Source organism: Melanotaenia boesemani, chromosome 24 (assembly GCF_017639745.1).
Source record: "Melanotaenia boesemani isolate fMelBoe1 chromosome 24, fMelBoe1.pri, whole genome shotgun sequence".
Classification (NCBI taxonomy): domain Eukaryota; kingdom Metazoa; phylum Chordata; class Actinopteri; order Atheriniformes; family Melanotaeniidae; genus Melanotaenia; species Melanotaenia boesemani.
The window spans coordinates 12,148,172-12,168,307 of record NC_055705.1 but is presented as its reverse complement, the minus strand read 5'-3'; the positions used below and the strand labels follow the sequence as shown (position 1 = coordinate 12,168,307).

General features: G+C 38.9%; 1 protein-coding gene across 3 annotated transcripts in view; it reads left to right on the top strand.

Annotated features, from left to right (window-relative positions):
- LOC121635411 (receptor tyrosine-protein kinase erbB-4-like) overlaps positions 1-9,987 on the top strand; it is a 302,255-nt gene extending 292,268 nt beyond the window's left edge. For all 3 annotated transcript variants that reach the window (XM_041978534.1, XM_041978536.1, XM_041978533.1), the window contains exons 24-27: positions 2,706-2,803; positions 2,983-3,153; positions 5,979-6,264; positions 7,116-9,987. In XM_041978534.1, the coding sequence (XP_041834468.1) occupies positions 2,706-2,803; positions 2,983-3,153; positions 5,979-6,264; positions 7,116-7,954 (1,394 nt within the window). In that variant the 3' untranslated portion in view covers positions 7,955-9,987. The remainder of the gene's footprint in view (positions 1-2,705; positions 2,804-2,982; positions 3,154-5,978; positions 6,265-7,115) is intronic.
- Positions 9,988-20,136: the final 10,149 nt, after the last annotated feature.

Here is a 20,136-nt window from a genome sequence, read left to right as displayed (position 1 = left end):
GTTTTCCTCGCACCAGTCTGGTCATCACTCCACCCTGTCTGAACCCATCTATAGTGGGGGGACTTTTCTGTCACCCAGTCTTCTGTTGCTTGAAAATCTCATAAAACCTGACTGCATATAAGCTATATTTATGAATCTTGTAAGTCCTCTATTGCACAATTACCGCAACTGCATTATGAATATAGCTCCTTTTATTGGCTACTTGTAGCACTGTGAATTTAAAGTTGTAGCACTAATTTAGATTCACTCTGCAAAGGACTTAAAATGTCAAATGCATTAAATGAAAATAATGTGATCCTGCTCGGAGCTTGAAATCAAAACATATTCCCTTGACAAAGACGTTGATCCAACTGAAATGTCATAATATCTAATAGTTTCCAATGGTTTTTGACAGAACTGAAGCAGACCCTGAAAGCCCTGCAGTCATTTGGCCTAATTATAAAAGCAACTTATTCTTTTCTTTCCCCTGGAGGAGTAAAATAATTTTTACATGCTATGCAGATCTGTCAGGACATGTCTGCACTGTAATATCATAAAGACGGACGTAAAGGGGTTCCCTTACTTGACTGAAAGTGTGGGTAAGCATTATCTTTTAAATACCTAAAATTATTCCATGGCCTGGTTTTTGAGGGGAATCAGTAGGCAGGACTGTTCTAAACACTTTAGAGAACTTTGAGTTTTCAGTTTGTTCTTCATACCATCCCACAAAAATAAGAGAAAGAAGTTGAGTGCAAAAAGAAAAACAAAAAAAAAAAAAAAAAAATTAACAGGTGGGTTGTGTTGCCCATTTACAAGCCTGGAGGAAGCTCAGCAAATGGCAATTGTAATTACACGTTGACTGAGAGCTGTTGTTTGTTATTTGGTGTGCTGTCACACTGTGGGCCCCGCCACCTCAGAGCCGCCCCAATAAAGATGAAATAAGAGTTTGATTGCTGGAGTAATTACACCTCATTTGGGTAATGGACCTGCATGGGGTGCTAGAAGTTGAAATTAGATGAATTGAACAAAGTCAAAGAGGCGGAATGACAACACAAACAATCAGGGTTTATTTAAAAGGAGCTCGTTTTTTTTTTTGTTTTTTTTTTTGTTTAAAAATGGTGTTGAAAAAGAAAACATGATTTAAGTTATATATAACAGATACAACAAAGTGAAGTAAAAAGCTTAAAAGTCCATGAAACTCCTATGAGGACACCACCTTTTTCAACATTGTGGAAGAAAATGTAAGAGAGGTGTAGGCACCAAAAATAGCAGCTTAGTGTGTTTAACTTGAGCCGAGACACGACTTGCAGTTTAACTTTACCTTCAGGGGTTTGCTGTGTTTTCCGCAGCTTCGAAAAGAGAAACATGGGCTTGTGACAAAAAGTAAAAACCCTTTGCACTTTCTTTATAAATGCCTCTAAGTTGTCTGTGAGCAAAATACTAAGCCTTCAAACTGTGTACAACTTAGTTAAAATGAATGCCAACATCAGTGGTGGAGCCAGACTTTTATACATGGGGAGACAGAGGGTGAGAGGAAATTATTTTATTCCTCTCTCTAACACACACTAGCATACACTGCTGTGATAGCTGTGGTAATGTTAGAAACACATGAAATAAAACATCTTTACATTAAAATACTGACTCACCTAGTGAAAATATTTGTCTCCCTACAGTTCCAGTTCACTGTCTGGTGGTGGTAGACTGGATCCTTTCATGGCTAGGTTCATGTTAGGAACCACAGGCTGCTGATACTGGGGCTGGGGTCTCTCTCAGCCTGATCTGCATCCTTCCTCTTTCCACAAAACTCTGAAATATCTTTCTTTTTCCTTATTATTACATCTTCCTATACAAAAACAGACTTGATCCAGACTATATTACTTACTTACTTTAAAATCAACAGTTGTGTAGATACACTCACTGAAAGCTAAATATGACATTTCGCCACATTATCTTGAAATTAATCTAGTGCTAGCATATAACTAGATTAGCAGTGCTAAGTTGCCTGTGGCAAACATCAGATTAATAACCTTTTATAACATTAGTAGGGACAGAATCTTGTCTGGAAATCTGCAGCCAAAGTTAATATTTCAAAGGATGACTAATTAGGAAAGTAGTTTAAAATTCACAATCCATGCAGGTCTGAAAAGATGTTTGTGTCCCCTCCCTTTGGTGACCTCAGTCATCGGAGGTGGTTCCTGGGGTGTCTAAAAGATTTCAGAGGAAACTAGTGCCACCCTGGCAACCCCTCTACCTCTGATTCTGGCCAACATTGTTCACACGCGATCCTTAGGTTAAGCAAAGGTTGACCCAGTTAAATATGGAGCATGTGTGTGCACGACCCACAAATCTTATGTTGTTTTCTCTCCTTTTTTTTAATTTATATTCTTCAGCAAAGTCAGTTTGACAGTATATTAATTTTATGGATATTTTTACCTTGAAATTATTTTTTTAATTATTTTAATTAAAAAAAATAGAAAAGCAACTAAAACAGAAAAAAAAATGTAAGAACTATAAGTGCATTCGTGTATGTATTCATGCATTTGTCTTCATTTGTTGTTTTTCTCTGAAAAATAGCAAAAAGAAAATCTGCAAAAGGTTAAGCAAAAGATGAAAAACAGTGAAATAAAAGCTTGTTCATTCAAGCTTTTATCTATTATACATCTTTGTATTTACCTGTTCTTTGTTTTCCACCTCTCTTGCATCCCTCTGCTCTATTTCTTCCTTAGGCTGGATGATTGATGCAGACAGCAGGCCGAAGTTCAAGGAGCTTGCCGCTGAGTTCTGCAGAATGGCACGGGACCCCCAGCGATACCTGGTCATCCAGGTGTGTCTGCTTCAACAAGCTCACTGTCAGAGCACTTGTTAATGAGGCTTATCTGCGTAACCAGTTACATGCTAGTGAGCGTCAAACATAGTCATATCTGATGCAGTCTTGTGAAATACTTGCTAACTAAAACTGCTGTAGAGCAGGCTGGATTAAATAAGTAAAAATTTATGTTTCAGGGAGATGATCGCATGAAGCTTCCCAGTCCCAACGACAGCAAGTTTTTCCAAAGCCTGCTGGATGAGGAGGACCTGGATGACTTGATGGATGCAGAGGAGTATCTGGTGCCTCAAGGTTTCAACGCGGCTCCTTCATCTTGCACAGCCAGGCCTCGAGTTGACTCCAATAGAGTAAGAATTTTACAAATAGACGCAGAAAGATGTTATGACCCTTAACAGTATAACAACCAATTAGCCATGACATTATGACTACCTGCCTGTCACGAGAGCTCTGACCAGTCAGAGCATGGACAAAGAATATCTGAGAGTGTCCGCTGTCTGGTACCAACATATTATCAAAAAATCCTTTGGGAACATAAGGGGATTGGGGGTCTTTGAAGATTAGGCAAACTGAGATCCCTTTAAATTGGTATCTAGAGAGTTTCAAGGCATAGATTAATACCACAGACCCTGCTCTGTCCATTGAGCACTTCTTAAGTAGTTTTTATAGGTAATATCATGTGTGACTGGTCTGCAAGAATTTTTAGGTGGGTAGTTTTTGAACAACCACTCCCTTTTTACTAATTTTCTTTGTAATGTAAACATAAAAAATGTTCTGGTGAACACTGAAAGAAAGCAGCTGAAAAGGATAACTATACAAAACAATTGGAGAAATAAACTGAACTTATAACACGTTGGATCTCTTTTAAAAGCCCTTTTGTTTCTACTGATTTGACTGCGACATCCCCCATTTTGTTATCTCAAATTGTGCAAATGCTGAAGGTGGTTGAGAACTTTCAATACACAGGTGACTTTCCTCTGGTAATGGTCCACCTCCATCATTTCTATCCCAACGTGTCTGGCTTAAACCTGGGCTCTTTATGCACTAACTCCCCAGGCCCCAGGTTTCATTACTCAGTGCTCTACACGCAAATAACAGATGCTCTCTTAAAAGGCTGGAGCCTAATAGGCAATGAGTGTTTGCTCTGCAGCATGCTTCTTGTGTCACCGGCCCATGGCTCTGCATTTTATGCACATTTACCCCAGTGACTTGCAGAAGACTCTTTGTTACCTGAAAGTTCCGTAAAAACACACACAATGTAATCCAGCCAAGGTTCTGCATGCTTATGTTAAAAAACTCACTGTTCATTATGCAGTCAAATGCTCTGAAAGTGGAAAAGATAATATTAAAAAGAGAAACAGATCATTTGCTTTGAAGAAGGAATGAAGTGAGAAGTCAGAGAAGGGGAAGTTGATCACTATGAACTGTAGGAGTAGGTGGACGGATATAACCCCGGGATATTTCCGTTTTTTTAGTTGTGTTCTGTTGCTGTGCTTCCTGTAATTGCTGCTTTAGCACTAGCAGTTGGCAAGAGTGCAGAAGATCTGGACTCAAATAAATAGCCCAGGGCCAGCCAGCAGAGATCCGCAAGAAGCCCTTACCTTACGTGTCATGTTTTGTATTTCCTTGTGGGTATTTTGTTCTTTTTTGAGGCTCAGGTGTTTAGATCGTAGCTTTGCCCAACTGCCCCTTAGATTCTCTTAAGACTGATGACTACACCTGCAGAATTCTATAACCCTAATTTAAAAAAAGTTAGAAAAATAAGCAGTGCTAAAAAGAAACAACTGTCACAGTTACTTGAGTGAATTGACATGAAGTCAGTAATGCTATTGGGTGTAAAAAGAGTACCTTGAAGAGGCAAAGTCTCTTAGAAGTAAAGATGGGCCTAGCCTCAGCTGTCTAAAAACAAAAAAAAAAAAAACCTGTTCTACAAATTGTGGACAATTATTTAATAATGTTCTATAGTGTAAAACTGAATATTAAATAAGACTTTGAATGTTCTATCATTTAGTACATAATATCACCAAAACATTTAGAGGATATGTAGACATCACTGTCCACATGGGACATGCACAAAAATCAATGTGATCTTTCAGTAATCATTCAACACTGCATTAGAAAAAAGCATGATTCTGTCATAGAAATCACTGCATGGGCTCAGGAACGCTTCCAGGAATCATTGTCCATATAAACAGTTTGTAGGTTAAAGCTCTATCATACAAAGAAGAAGCCATGTGAATGTGATCCAGAAAAACTCTTGTCTTTTCGAGGTGTCAGCTCAAAACGGACTGAAGCAAAGTGAAAATTTTATTGTATTGTGGTCAGAAAAATCTCAATTTTACATCTTTTGGAAATCATGAAGGCTGTGTCCTCTGAAGTAAAGAGGAGAAGGTCTGTTTGGTGTTTTACCAACACTCAATTCAAAAACTTGCATTGCACCAATGGAACTGGCAACTAACACATTTGTATCAGAGTTTAGAATATAGGAAATGCTACCTTTCAGATTATTTATTTTTCAGGGATGTCCTTGCATAATTTAGCAAGACAATAACCCACAAACTACATGACTTCAAGGTAGAATAGCTCAGGTGGAAGACAGTCCTGCCCACAGTCCACACCTTTCACCAACTTAAAATATATGGTGAACCATGAACTGCAAAAAGGAGACCCAGAATTTTTGAGCAACTATAATCCCATATTAAACAAGGATGGGGAAAAAAAATCTTCTAAAGGCAGCTGGTCTCGTCGAATGTTTACAGACTTTTTGTTAAAAGATGAGGGAATTCTACAAAATGACAAACATGGCCCTAGTCTAATTATATTGAGGCATGTTGCCGCCATAAAACTCAAGATAAGCCAGTATTTTTCATGAAACAGTAAAATGTAATTTGTAATATTTCGTATTTTCTTTATGTTAAATTGTAAGTAAAATATTAGTTTATGGGCTTTGCAAATAATTGCATTCTGCTTTTATTCACATTTTACCCTTTGTCCCGACTTTTCTGGAATTGGGGTTTTACTGTAAAAAGGCAGATGTGGTATGATGTTGCTTTTATACCATGCTAAACAAAACACATTAAAGTGTTCTGAGTGAAAACTCTGACATATTGATGTTTTTTTTTTTTTTTTGTTTTTTTTTCCCGTCTCAATCCACTGCCAATCTTTTATAACATAGAACCAGTTTGGCTATCGAGATGGTGGTCCAAATGGTGCAGAAGGAGCCCTGGCAGGTGCCCAAGCCTGTGCAAACCAGGAAGCCACAGGTGGCCTGGGTCCAGCCCTGGAAGAACAGCGCTGCAACGGAAGCCTGCATAAGAAGAGCTTGAGCCAAGCTGGTGGGGAAGACAGTGGGTCCCAGAGATACAGTGCCGACCCAACCATCTTCCTGGGTGAGAGATCATCCAGAGTGGACACGGATGAGGACGGCTACATGACACCAATGAAGGACAAGAGCTCCTCAGGTACTCAAAAACAAACACTGAAAAGTCTTGACCCTAAAGGTCGGGTCAAATTAATTTTGCAGAGTACTTTCAGAGTCCTTTTATGAAAACTAAAGATATATCCAGGTAGAGATTTAGCGTTAGATTTTCATTAATCTGTCAAACACAGCCACCACAGTACAAAAGACACAAACAAAACTAAGTACAATCAGTTCTGTGCACCACCTTTGTGTTCTGTCTCATCTTTGCTCAGTCACTCAGTAAATAAAATCTTTTGTAGCGTTGTCTGCCTGTCATTTTGCTTGTTCATTTCATTTTGCTCCATTGATTAATATTCCTACTGAGTCTTCGTCGATGGTGGTTTATAACAGCTACTACTACAGAGTCATGTTTTGCCTTTGATCATATTTCAGTCCATCAGCCTTGCTCTTACTCTACCCTTTTTGATTTTTGAGCAGCTCCAAATATAACAAAGCCTGCAGCAAAATGCATCTGATGCAATGTCAAGGAGCTCAAGAGTGGGCAAAATCAATAGGTTTCACACCCCACTATTACAGCGCTTGGAAGTAGTGAAGAGGGGTCATTTGTTGGCACTTTCACCCCAGGCAGATGGAGTTTCCAGTGCCAAAGAACTGCTGGCATATTGCCCATCTAGTCCTCAGTGGCTGCCATCATCTCCATTACCATCTCATCTCCTCATTAGCCAGTGATCTCTTTCTCTAAGTCTCTTTCAATTTCCATTTGCTTTGTTTACTCTTCTATTGATTTAATTTCTGTGTATTTTTCTCACATAGTCTCAGAGTCTCACATAAATTCCTTTTCTCTACACCGTCTAATTCCTGCCTTCTTTCCTTCTCCGCTCTGTGCTGCAGAATATCTGAACCCAATTGAGGAGAACCCCTTTGTCTCACGACGTAAAAACGGTGAGATCCATGCATTGGACAACCCAGGCTACCACAGTACACCCAACAGCCAGCCCAAAGGAGAGGATGAGTACATCAATGAGCCCCTCTACCTCAATACCTTCCACAGCCCCGCGGAGCTGGGCCTGGAAGCCCTGAGGAGGAACGGTCTGCCCTTACCTACCCAGCCTCCTTCCTCCATCTCAGCCTCAACCTCAGGCTCCCACCTCCCACTTACCATCCAGACCAGCCTGCCCCACTTCCCCCTCCCCTCAGCCCAACCATCTCCATCTGGTGTGCCCTGCCTCCATGGTCCAGCAACCCACATCCTCCACGCCCACCACACCATCAAACCTGCAGGACAACCTGGCAATACAAGCAGTGTCTCCGTCAGTCAGAGCCAAACAGGAAGTACTTCTCATGCCCCGGTGAGCCAATCAAGTGCCCAGTCCACTATGGCCACCATTGGGCATGGAAGCTTGCCAGCCTACCAGAGTCACACTACTGCACACCCTGCAAGCAAGCTGAAGCATGGAGGGCATACATCAGGTAAAGCCAGTGGAAAGAAGCTGAAGGTAACCTTTGACAATCCTGAATACTGGCAGCACAGCTTGCCTCCCAAATCATCTATCCAGATGGCCCCCGATGCGACCCAGGGAGGCTCCACCAATGCCAAGCTCTTTTATAAGCAGAATGGACACATACGGCCGGCAGTGGCCGAAAATCCTGAGTACATGTCAGAGTTTTCCCTGAAATCTGGCACAGTGTTGCCACCCCCTCCCTACAGGCAGCGAAACACTGTGGTCTAGATCGTTTCCCAATCTTACCCTACCCTCCAACTACCCTGACATACTCCTTGGTTGCACCATCAGAGGCAGCAACCAAAGCCATCCCCCACTTGTTCCAGATAATGTGCCATCGGCTGTAGCAACATCGAAAGGAGGTGGACAAGCAGAATCAACTCAGACACCTTCACTACATCCAGTCCGGTCCATTTCTGTTCTGTAGATAGTGACTCTGCTCCAGCTCTACAAGTGTGAAGGTTATATGAGTTATGCGACAAAGAATGGACTCACAGCTGTGGACACACTGTGTTGCACCAAGGCGGCCACACAACTGTCAGACATAGAGGATTAATCTTTGGGGACCTGAACTCACTGCCAGCCACTTGGGTGTAAGATTTGTGAAAGGAACAAATACTTTTTATTTCTTTTCTTGTCTGTTCTTTTCTTTTGCTGTTCTGCAGCATTAAAGCCTGAGGATGAGCAATATTCTGCTGAGGGTTTCTGAAATAAGTAAACAGACAGAACAAATACTGTCTGCTAGATGCCTGGCTTTGTGAATGACCTTAGAGTGAGGCAAATATGGAGGAAAAAAGACAGTTTATTTTTTATTCAGTGGATGGAGCACTAAATCACATTCAGTGTTTTTGCCAATAGGATTATCCAGTTCTTAAATTTTCCATCCAGTATGTGAAATCCATCTAATCCTTCTACTGTAACTATGATACTGTGATGGCTAGAACTACAGTGGTCTTTTCTTTTGCTTTTGTAGTTCAACCATGGACTTTTTACATTGTCTGAAAAGACGCAGGGCAACTGCTGTTTTGTTGTTCATGCTTGACGGCTGTCTACTTGGAAAAGGGGGAAAATACACTGTTACTACTTTTATAAGCCCTGGTTGCAGAGCTGGAAAGTTTTTTTTTTTTCTTTTTTTTTCATACATATATATACACTGGTTTTCCCATTTAGACCATGAAGCTAACTAAGAGTAAATTTAATTAAGGAAATTGCTGTATACAGCTAAATTCAGTGTCAAGATCATCCATAAAGCAGCAGAGCTCAAAATGGTGATCACAGAGAGAGAAGGGTAGAGATGAAAAAGTCTACGGAGAGCAGAGGGAAGGTTCATACAAACTGACTAATGAAGACCTCAAGGAATGAAGAAGGCAACACCAGCAGAGCACAGTAAAACTTTTTATGTGTGTGTTTATGTCTGTGTGATTGGGGTGAGTCTGGGTGTGTACTTTCACATATTATCAAGTCTGCTTGAACCCATTGGGATATCTTTTGGAAAAAAAGAATGTTGCTGGAATCAGTGGTAACGGAATCAACTGCTAAAGATGTCTAGTTGTTATGGTAACCAAGAGTAGCCTCAACAAGGCTTTTTTAGTGGGTTGATGCCTTCAAGTAGCAGACAAATCAAGCTTGAATCAAAAGCTCATGGATTGACCTGATTGCACCAAATCTATCAAGTCCTCAGCTATTTTTTTGGACTCCAATATGTTATTTAAAGTAAGAATCAGGTGGTGTTATACAGGATCTGTTGTTGCACAAGATAATAGCAGCTATTCTAATGAGATTCAGTGATTGAAAAAGCAGGAAATGGATGCAGCGATTCATAACAGACCTTTTTTTTCTCCCACTTTATTGGTTTTCTTGCAGCCATTATAGTTAAATAGTTATAGTTAAATAATCTATAACATCTACATTTGAATTATTGGCTTGACAACCCAAACGTGTGTCAAATCCACATCCAACACACCATTGTAGTGTTTTTATGTAAAAAAAACTTCCCTTAAAACCATTGCCATATGCTGTAATTATAACCTATGTAAGCCTAATCTACACATTAAATTGAATGGACTTTTTGTTATGCCCATCCTCTAAATGTAACAGGTTTCACTAATTTGACTTGCCATTTTTTGCAGAATCCTTTCCTCTCAGCTCTGGAGAAATAATTAGAGTCCTTCAGGAAACATCTGCTCCTGGAGCCCAAAACATTCTAGAGAGAAAGTATTTGTTTTTCTCAAAATTGAATGGTGACTTAAAATGAGAAAGTTCAAAAATCTGTAAGAAATAAAATCGGTAAAAAGGGCAATAAAGATGCTGAAAATACTAAGTTTAAGTAAACATAATTAAAAGGAATTTTCATAGAAAAAAAAAAGATATCATACAGTCACACACCATGAAAGCTACTCTTATTAAGCTTTCTTTAGCAAAAAAAAAAAAAAAAAAAGGACTCAGGTAGCAACATAATCACTCAACAGGTCTTGCTTCATTGATTTGGTGCATTTAGAGGGGAGGGTTTGATCGTTAATGACAGAGAAAGAGGGATTGCTCACAGCTTTATGGTCAAAGAAGATGTTGCTAATTTGGGTAATAAAAACCTACAAAATTAACAATAACCTCAACAGCTTGGGAAGAAAATTTCACTCTCAGTCAGCCTCACCCCTGCTTTATGCTTCTCTCATCCTGTCTTCTTCTTCATTGGCAGCTCCAACCCTATTTTCCAGACACATTGGTAGTTGTGCTAAATGATCTATCAGCATAACATTTATTCAGATCTAATTTGTTCTTTATGTTGGTTTCTAGGAAGGCATGCCTCTGACATCAGTGTGTCAGATGGGTTGGTTGACTTATAATGTCATCTTAAATAATCTCTTATGTTGAAAAGTCCTACCCAAACAAGACTTGAAGCAGGCTCTGGCTCATTTTCTCTTTTGTTTTCTGTGGTAAGACAAATTAGCACTATGTTTCATTAACACAATATTTGGGGTACAGGGTTGATCTACACCTCCAGTAAAATAAATTAGTTGTCAGTATTGCTATAGTTGTTTTGCACAGTAGTCGATATTAATGATAAATGTAGCTATGAAGTGTTTTCATTGTTTATTGATGCAGCTATAACTTGTTCCATTTTAACTGAATTTTAATTAGCACGTGTCTAGCAAGACTCTTGAGATTACCAGTAAGCGTTCATCACCCCGTTATTCTCAAGAAAATATTTGTAACCTTCACGACGGATGCTTCTACAGGCAAACTACCGCACCTTGCTGCTAAAAGCACTGGTTTTACAGCCATTCTTTATTCCAGAAAGCCATACAGAACAACCTCCAGGTATATAAAAAAAAAACTAAAAGATAAAACTTATATAATGTTGGTTTATCTCAGAAGTTCGGTTGCAGTATCTCCCTGGAATCAAATATCAGTTCTCTAAATGTAAAGAAAATGTTTTGGGCCTTGAAACTTTAATAAGGCCAACATTTACCAGCCTTTGTTTGTCCAGATTAAATACTGCTTTGTCAGTTTTCAAACAGCTTTTCATCATTTTGCTGTGGGTAAGCCCTGTCTGTGCTGTAGTCTCGTTGAGGCTATTTATCTTGTGTATTTAAGCGTGTCTGCAAGGGTTCGTCTATGCACATGTAAAGCTGTATATGTTTTTCCTCCCCGTGGAGCACTTTGATCAAAGTTGTAGGTAGAAAGAGAGCGATTCCAGCATTCTTTACTGAAACTTGTTTATCTGGTCATTTACCGCTTCGAAAAGCAAAAGCTTTTACATAAATCTGTGTAAGGTGCTTCAGTAACAGAACACATTCAAGGTGGTACTGAACAGCTTCAAGAATGTCCTCATTTCCATGTTTTTTTGTTTGCTTCAAACAGTATTTATAATGTTGCTTTGATGATATCATGATTAATTGATGAAGGAGTATTTTGTAGTCCATCTTAGAGCTCTAATTCTAAAAAATAGAGACAGCATTTAATATCAGTGTTAAATATTAATGCCGCGTTTGAGCTTGTTTATACTGAGCAATGGAAGTGACTGCTAAATCTGGGTTTTAAAGAGAAAAAAAGAGGACGATGGTTAAAAAAAAAAGAGAGAAGGCATGCCTGGATTTTATTCGCCCTAAACTAAACTGCATACCCAGGCAAAATACGTGTTTGAGTCCCTAAATTAAGAGATTCTGATAAGACAAATGTAGATTTCCAGCATTCTGTTCTTGCAAGTTCTATTTTTAATTAAATCATCCTCAAATTTTAAGATAAACACACCTTGAACCATCTTTATTTGGTCATCTGAATGTCTTGGTTACCTTTCTTTAAATACAAAAATGTATTTTTGTAGAAATCTTGTGACTCCTTACGTATTTTGCCTTGGTGTTGGGCTGCTTTACCTGCTGCTATTGGTTTCATGTTGCTCATGGTACTCAGAAAAAAAAATGCCACAGCAAAACAGTTGTTTGAGGCCTTGCACATGTGTGCAGGGGTATTTTATTAAATGTGTAACTTATTGTATTGCCTATCACCCCCACACGTGTGAAAAACAATTTCTCAAGCAGCTTCCATACATGCACTCTAGTTTATCCAGATACAGCAGTCATCAAGGAGCCTCAGCAGCTATTTTCAACGTGTTGCAAAGAAAATACGATGATTTCTCCTGCTAACATTGAATGCACCATTATCACCTTTGAAGGCATGAAGTACAGTAGTTTCTGCAGTAGGGCAGTTTGCATCAGAGTCGCTAGTACGATTTGGCCATATCACAAAGAAAATAAGGGTTAACCTGACTGTTAGTTTGGCATGCTCTTGACACTTTTGCTTTCATTTTCGTTTTTGTTTTATTTTTAAGCTATAAAGAAATCCATATATGTACTGACCAGGCCTTAGATGACTTCAAGATTTTTTTTTTTTTGTACCATTTCCTCTAAGCCAAGGTACAATGGCATGTAGCCATGTACCAAAGTGAATCCTTTCTCAGCTGTTACCTACAATACAGGCTACAGCAGTCTGTTGTACAGTAAATATACATTTGCATGGTACCCAAAGTGAGTGTTTTACTGCCCTTCATCATTCGTATCTTTTCACTGATTACAATAATATTGACATTTGTGTCCAATGTAGGACCCAGATATTACCCAGATAGTTTTTACTGAGTTTAGTAGCACAATCTAGGAATTATTATTTCTGAAAGTTTTCATGAGACTTCGTGTGTGTGTGCGTGTGTGTGTGTGTTTGTAGTACTCATTGTCTTTTTAATATTGAGTTTTGTCCATACCATTACACTACTGTGTCCGCTACTGTACATTGTTCAACATGTTTGTTATTTTAGCTCAGTTTTATTCTTGTTTGCGTTTTAATTGCACAAATCATCGCTTATAAATGAAAGTCACTCATTTTTTTTTTCCATGTTCAAATTACCAAATCAGTGTATCTGTACAGAATCTTTGGGGTTTCCTCCAAATTTATCTAACAACACTTCAACAACAAATGTGAATAGTATTTTTATAAAGCACTGAAAATGGCCAACATGGTGAATTTGTAAATAAGGAAGCAATGCTTTGGATTTATATTGGTCTTCATCTCCTACTGCTGTTTTCTCCTGCTTATAACAAGTTGTACAAAAAGAGCCGTACATATTTGCTTTATGTGAGTGTATCTTTGGGCTAATGGGGGTTTGTTTTTAAAAAGTGCTTGTTGACCTTTTTTCCTCATGTGAAAACTCTGTTCAGTGGCCCTGTTTTGGACATTTGTGACTGTCCTCATGTAATCTCAGTTTAGGTGAACACTGTAAAACTCTAATCAAAGTGAAGGTGGCGGGCTGATCTGTTCCAACTCCCCCATGTCTGCTGCATTAAAATCGAAGTAAAGTCTTCTTCCTCCATATCAGTCCCTCATATTATTATTGTAAAACTGAAACCAGTGCTGCCAACTAACCTGGAGTCAGTGCTACCTTCTCTGCTTTGTTTCTAACAGACATATTACTGAGCCAAGTCTAACTTCTTTCCTTAAAGGCAGAGCACAGCTTTTCCCAACCCAACCTGTTTCCATTCAAGTCCCCAACTGTTTTGCATGCTTTTTTGTGGAGACATATTGGAGAGAAGGCATCATCAGTTAAACCTCCTCGCTTTTCAACACTTTCCCCATGACTCCCCTCATCTTTATCAAACATGGTCAATACTGACTATGTTTTTGAGTACTTTGAAACCATACCCAAAGCTTTATATCATAGAAATACTGTTCCTCATGTTTGGTACATGAATCTGTCAAAAGTATATTTTTAATTTAATATAAATAAAGATTGATTCCGTATTTGTTTTGGTGATCTTTGTGCATTTGTTTCATCTCTAGCAGCTGAAAATACACAAATACGTAGAGGAGGCAATATATACCAAGATTTTTTGTTGCATTTACTAATTCAATCCCCTTTATTTATAGAGTGAACTATAAAGACAAAATACACATGGTTACCACTGTGCTAAACATAGACATAAATGCTGCAGAATACACAATACACACATCCATGATTATACACACAAAGCATTAAAAGACTGGGAAAAACAACAATACACTAAAAAGTAGAAGACTGCGATATAACTAGAATATACTAAAAGACTAAAATACACTAAAAGAAGTTAAATCATTCCACAGTTTGAGTTCCAGTGCTGAAAAAGATCTGTCGCTCCTGGTTTTGTTTTTGGATTTTAGAACAAGGAGAAGCCACCAGTTTTTCTTTTACTATTTATATACCACCCTCCCCCAAATACACACACACACACACACACACACACAACTAGTTTAATCTTGAAATATTTCATGCTTTTTCACCAATATGCACCATTTTTGTTTGTTTTTTCTTTTTTCTTTTTTTTTTTTTTTTTTACATAATTTGTTTATTTATTTATTTTTATTTAAGATTCAGTACTTTTATTACAAATCATTGTGGCCGCGCTCTCTACGACCCTGCTGGGCATTTGGTGTTTTATTAATCTCAGCAGGGAGGCTCAAAACAGATCCAGTGATTCTTTACTTGACATCCCACCCTGCTGCCTGTAAACAAGCCAGATAAATGAAAGCCCCCTTTGGATGCTCAAATTCACATGCATCTAAAAAAAAAAAAAAATTACAGATGATGTTCTTAATTAAGATGAAAAGGCTTGTGCTTATTTTGACCTGACTTCTTAAGATCAACAGTTGCACTGTAGATGAGATTCTGCACCAAACCACACTTTCATGCTCAAAAGGACTTGCAGATGAAGACCAGTTGCATCAAAAGGTCTGCAACGTTCTCTTCCAACTTCCTCTGAAAGCTTGCCTCAAACAGGCTGATGTGGATATAACATTTTGCTCTCGTTTTTCTCTTGCCCCGTGCTGTGCTTAATCCGCTGTTTACCCAAGTGTTGGTTATGTAAACTGGCATAGGCAACATCGTTTGCTATGCAGCGCTCCTCCGCTGCTGCTGCACTCCCTGGCTTTCATTTCAATCATAAATAATACAAAACTGTCCAATGGCAGAATATGAGCTTTCAGAAGTCACTGCTATTAATACTAATAAGGCAATGGCTTGCTTAAAGTAAACACTATTTATGAACAGAACCCCCACCCTATCCTTTTCTTCCTCTTCCCCCTCTATTCGTTTCTTCTGAACACTGAGACTCAATTAGTAAGCACATCTAGTTCTTCCATAGTAATTTACGAAAGGGGGTTTCTGTTGCATAGGAACCCCATTTGAGCTATTTCCTGCTATATTCCAATAAACTGTGCATACAAAATCTATGTTAGGTCTGCCTTGTCAAATCAGATGAGCCAAAAATAAAAAAAGAGATGCTTCCCATTTGCTTTGTAAAAGAGAATTTAATTGATGCTCACTTCCATCCTAACACTGAACACACATAATAGACAGATTATCCTGAACATTAAGCACCTTTCCCGAAAGGACTCTGCACGTTATCACCCACACCAGACAGCAAAGAAGGAGGAGGTCACTGTTAATTTGGCAACTGCGGTACAACCATTTGTCAGGTATTACAAGACACCTTTAAAGTTGATCTTCCAGTGACACCTCATGTTGCCCTCAGGAGATGAGGTTCAACTCCATCCCGTAGGCCTTCAGTGATTATATTTAAAGCTTCTCTATATACCTGTGACATAGCTGGATGATGACAGCTCGTTGCCAGCAGATCGTTGCTGTTTAATTGCAGTGTGTCACCTTGACAGGCTGTTTTACCCACATGCCCAAGAAGAAACAAGGTAACTGATTAAAAAGGCTCCACAAACTTGGGGATTCATTTACATCTGGGACCTAGGGTAGGCCCGGACTGGCCCATGGGAGAAGCAGGACAAATCCCAGTGGCCCAAACATAAAAACTTTCACCAGCCCAAACAAAAAGTTCGGGTTATTCCAGCCTTGGATATCCAGCAGGTCCTACATGGCAAGTTATGTGCTGTTTAAAAGTGCCAAGTAGATATTTCAGTACTGCTGCTCAGCTAAACTAGTCTGTACACATAGGCTACTGTCTACATCTGTGCCTTTCCAGCTCAGAAACAGCTGTAAACTGGGCCAATGATGAAGAAACTTTGTGATTGTGATTGCAGCTTTTTATGCTTGTTGGCTTATTTTACTGCATGAAATATTTGTTGGGTCCTGCTGGACAAAACATACCTCCACATGTGGGCTGCTGCATGATAAAGTTTGGGAACCCTTCTTAAGGTTGGTCAGCCTCTTATCTAATTTAAGTTTCTAATGTTAATTGAATTACATCAGGTGGACCTGCTGTTTACCACTTCTTGTTTTTACTTTTGCTGCAAATATTGATGTTAACATATTATATTTATGGTAAACTGGCATTTTAATTATTTGCTGACACAATTATGTTGTTTCAGGTTACCATAATATCTTGATATGAATAATAGAGTCCTGCTGTGACTGTTGTTTTGAGTCTTTTGGTGAGTCTAGGAAGCTCTGGACTGGTGTGTGAATGGCAGTCTACATAGAAAATTGAGCTTTGGTGTTTAGCTAGCCTAATGTGTGTGTGTGTCCCAGTACAGCCTTGCCTTAGGTAATGACCAGTAAGTTTTTTTCTTCTTTTTTGTTGTGGTTATTTCATTTTAAGTAGTATAATCAAGAATAATGGGCCATGGAAGAGAAATTTAGATGATTATGTTAATATATCCTCCACAAAATAGGTTGATAATTATTACCCAACAATAAAAACTACCTCTAAATTTTTGTTCTTTTTTGCATCATCATCACAGAGGTGCATGTGCAGCAAGGGAAAGAAAAAAAAAAACAGGGTGTTGTGTGAAGTACTTATAAAGAATTAGTGTTTTACTTGCAGCTGACAGAGGTCAGACTTCACTGAGTTTAGATAACCAGAAGCCTTTCTGATGGGTGTGATAAAGATGAAAGCCACCCACAAGATAGGCACAAGAAGAGTAAATTTTTTCTCCTCTAAAACAACTTTAACCTCAAAGCAATCCATTGTGGTGTGAGCAAATGCTACATGAAAATAGTTTTGCACAGCACTGCTTTCAGATCAGTTCATAATTTCTCAGCAAAGAATTATATTTGTTAAAAGTCTGTGGACTAACAGGGACTACGTTACCCAGAATGCCCCTGTCATTGTTTCGCATCATTGCTTGAACTGCAGCTCTGTGCTGTATCCTGCCGCTGATTGGCGGCAACTGATAACAGTTCAGCAGGTCTAATCCCAAAACAAGTATGAAAAAGAAAAAATGAGTGACTGCATAAGCAACAATGACATGTAATGTGATCGATATTTTTTTATGTTACAAGTGAGAATTGCAATTATGTTCAGTATATTTTGAAAAAAGGGTACCACCTTTTAAATAATAGCAAAAAGTAGCAGGGAACTATTCAAAAAGCCTCACCACTGTCTAAACACAAACTGCTCGTAAGTACTTAAAACAAACTTATAAATAGAAAAAAATATATTTCGAATGTTATTATAGTATGTTCAGGCAGTTATTACATATGGTTGTGTGTTGTGTTAATTAAGGTATACAAAGGTTCCAGATTCATTACAGGTCAGGAGATTAAACCTTATCACAGTACCTTGCAGCTACATCCAAAATTAAAAGGGCAAAAGGCTAAATTGTTTACTGCAAAGTTTGTTTTTGTGCACTGCCTGTAGATCAAAACAAAGTGGAGTGCACCACACCTCCCTCTACCCCCCCACCCCCCACCCCCCCATACCCAACTCGCCTCGTCTGCGAACAGATGTGCAAAGTGCAAACAACCATCTCTAGGGTTTACAGCGAATGATCTAAAAAAAGAGAAAATATTCAGTGAGCAGTTGTCTGGATCAAAATACAAATGCAAAATTTGCTAGATTCCAGTGGCCTTCAGAGTCACCAGATCTCAATCCAATAGAGCAGCTTTGGGATGTGGTGGAACGGGAGATTCTCATCATGGATGTGCAGCAGACAAATCTGCAGCTGTGTGATGCTGTCATTTCAACATGGAGCAAAATCTCTGAGGAATGTTTCCAACAGCTTCAATCCATGCCATGAAGAATTAAGCCAGTTCTGATGCCAAAAAAAGGTCCAAACCAGTGCAGGCAAGATGTACCTTATAAAGCAACCAGTGAGTGCATATGAAACTTTTTTTCAAGTAGTTTATTTTAAATCATCAGCATAACACCTATTCATTCAAACATTTAATTTTACTTTTGTCAGTAGGATTGCTACTGATTTTCAGTGTTTATCTAATCTGCATGAAACCAGGCAGTAACCAACTTTCTGAAGCATTTGAGATGCAATATTTGTAGACCATCTTTGTAACAATGTAGTTTTTGAAGACAATTAATACTTTGACTTATTTATTTATTGGTGCCTCCTCATCTTCTCTTTCCTGTTACCTGTGACACTTAAATGAATACCTGCAAAACATTTTGAAGAATGTCTCAATTCCTAAAATGCTCCTGGAGGAGAGAGGAAGCGCTAAATAATGTAGCATAGCTGGAGGCTCGCCAGAGGAACTATAGCCGAGGATGCAAAGATATAACTTTTGCAGAGATCTTTTTAGACATCTGCAAAATCAAGCTCCCATGAAACATGAATCTCACAATGTAAATTATGTATAGATAAGTATGATCTTATGGACAAAACCCCTAAACAAAGGGATGAACAGATGATGCAGCTCCCCAGAGTCATATTCATTTAACAGCATTTAATTAGCATTTTTCCCTCTATAATTTTTCCATAATTATCTCCATTTTGCCCCTTCCCATATTTAACTTACCCCATTTTTTAAGATAAAGACATTACACTATGACTCATTCTCAGTTTAATTTTTGCGCCTGAATTTGTTACCTTCTTCAGATCTGCACCCCCTCATCAGACTCATGTATACACCCGATTTTGGGATCAAGTGTTTGTACTTTGACATGGTTCATAGCCTGCGTAAACTCTAAAGATGATGTCCTAATTTTGCTCAAGCAGTCTTACTTCTGCATCTCAGCCAATGAACTCCCTTGTACTCCCTTACAGCATTAAGATGACTGGAACCTACTCCTTGGAGTTACTTTACGGCTATGGTTAATTTATCCACCACCAACCCATGAGAAGATGGAAGAAATTTTTATCCTTAACTAATATGCATTCAACCATAATTAGCATTTGGACTGCAGGGTCCATATCATAGCCTTAACTCCATTAGTTCCAACTCAGCATGAAGTGTTACTAGCTTTGTTTCAGTCATTCCCACCTTTTAACAAGATTTTGAAGTCTGAAAATACAGAAACACCCAGGGATGTTTTTCACGATGGGAGCTGCATAAAGAAAATGCAGACAAAACATAAACATAGACTAAACTGAAAGGGGATTTTGTAAGCTGAACAAATGGTGTCTGAGGATTTTTATTTTTTACAAATTTCCAGAAATGGAGCAAGTCGGATATAAACAGGTAACAATTTCCAGAGTGCTGAGGCTGCAGCATCAGAACCTCTGTCCTCAAAAAGCATCAGACTAGAGCGTGGGGTGGAAAACAGGCCTGGGTCTGTGATGGAGTCTGGCAAGAGGAGGCCTGGGAGGTATAAGTTCTTCAAGTGATTTGTAAGTGAGAGGGGAGATCCAAAAGTGAATATGGTATTTGATTGGCACCTGTGGAGATGGATCAGAGTAAGAGTGATGTGCTGCCAGGATGTTGCTTGTGTGAGGACCATGGGAGCAGAATTATGGATGTGTTGAAGCCTATCAAGGGTTTTGCTGGGCACCCCAAACAGGATTCTGTGACAGGAAACAATGTGGGAGGTTAAGAAGGCATGACTGAGGGGTTTGGACAGTAGTGTCAGCTACTGCTTTTTTCAAGATTTTAATTAGAAATAGGAAGTTGGAGATTGGCCAATAGCTGTCAAAGGTCAATTACTACAAAGGTAGTCATTTAGTCTCATATGTTATGCTTTCCTTGTCTC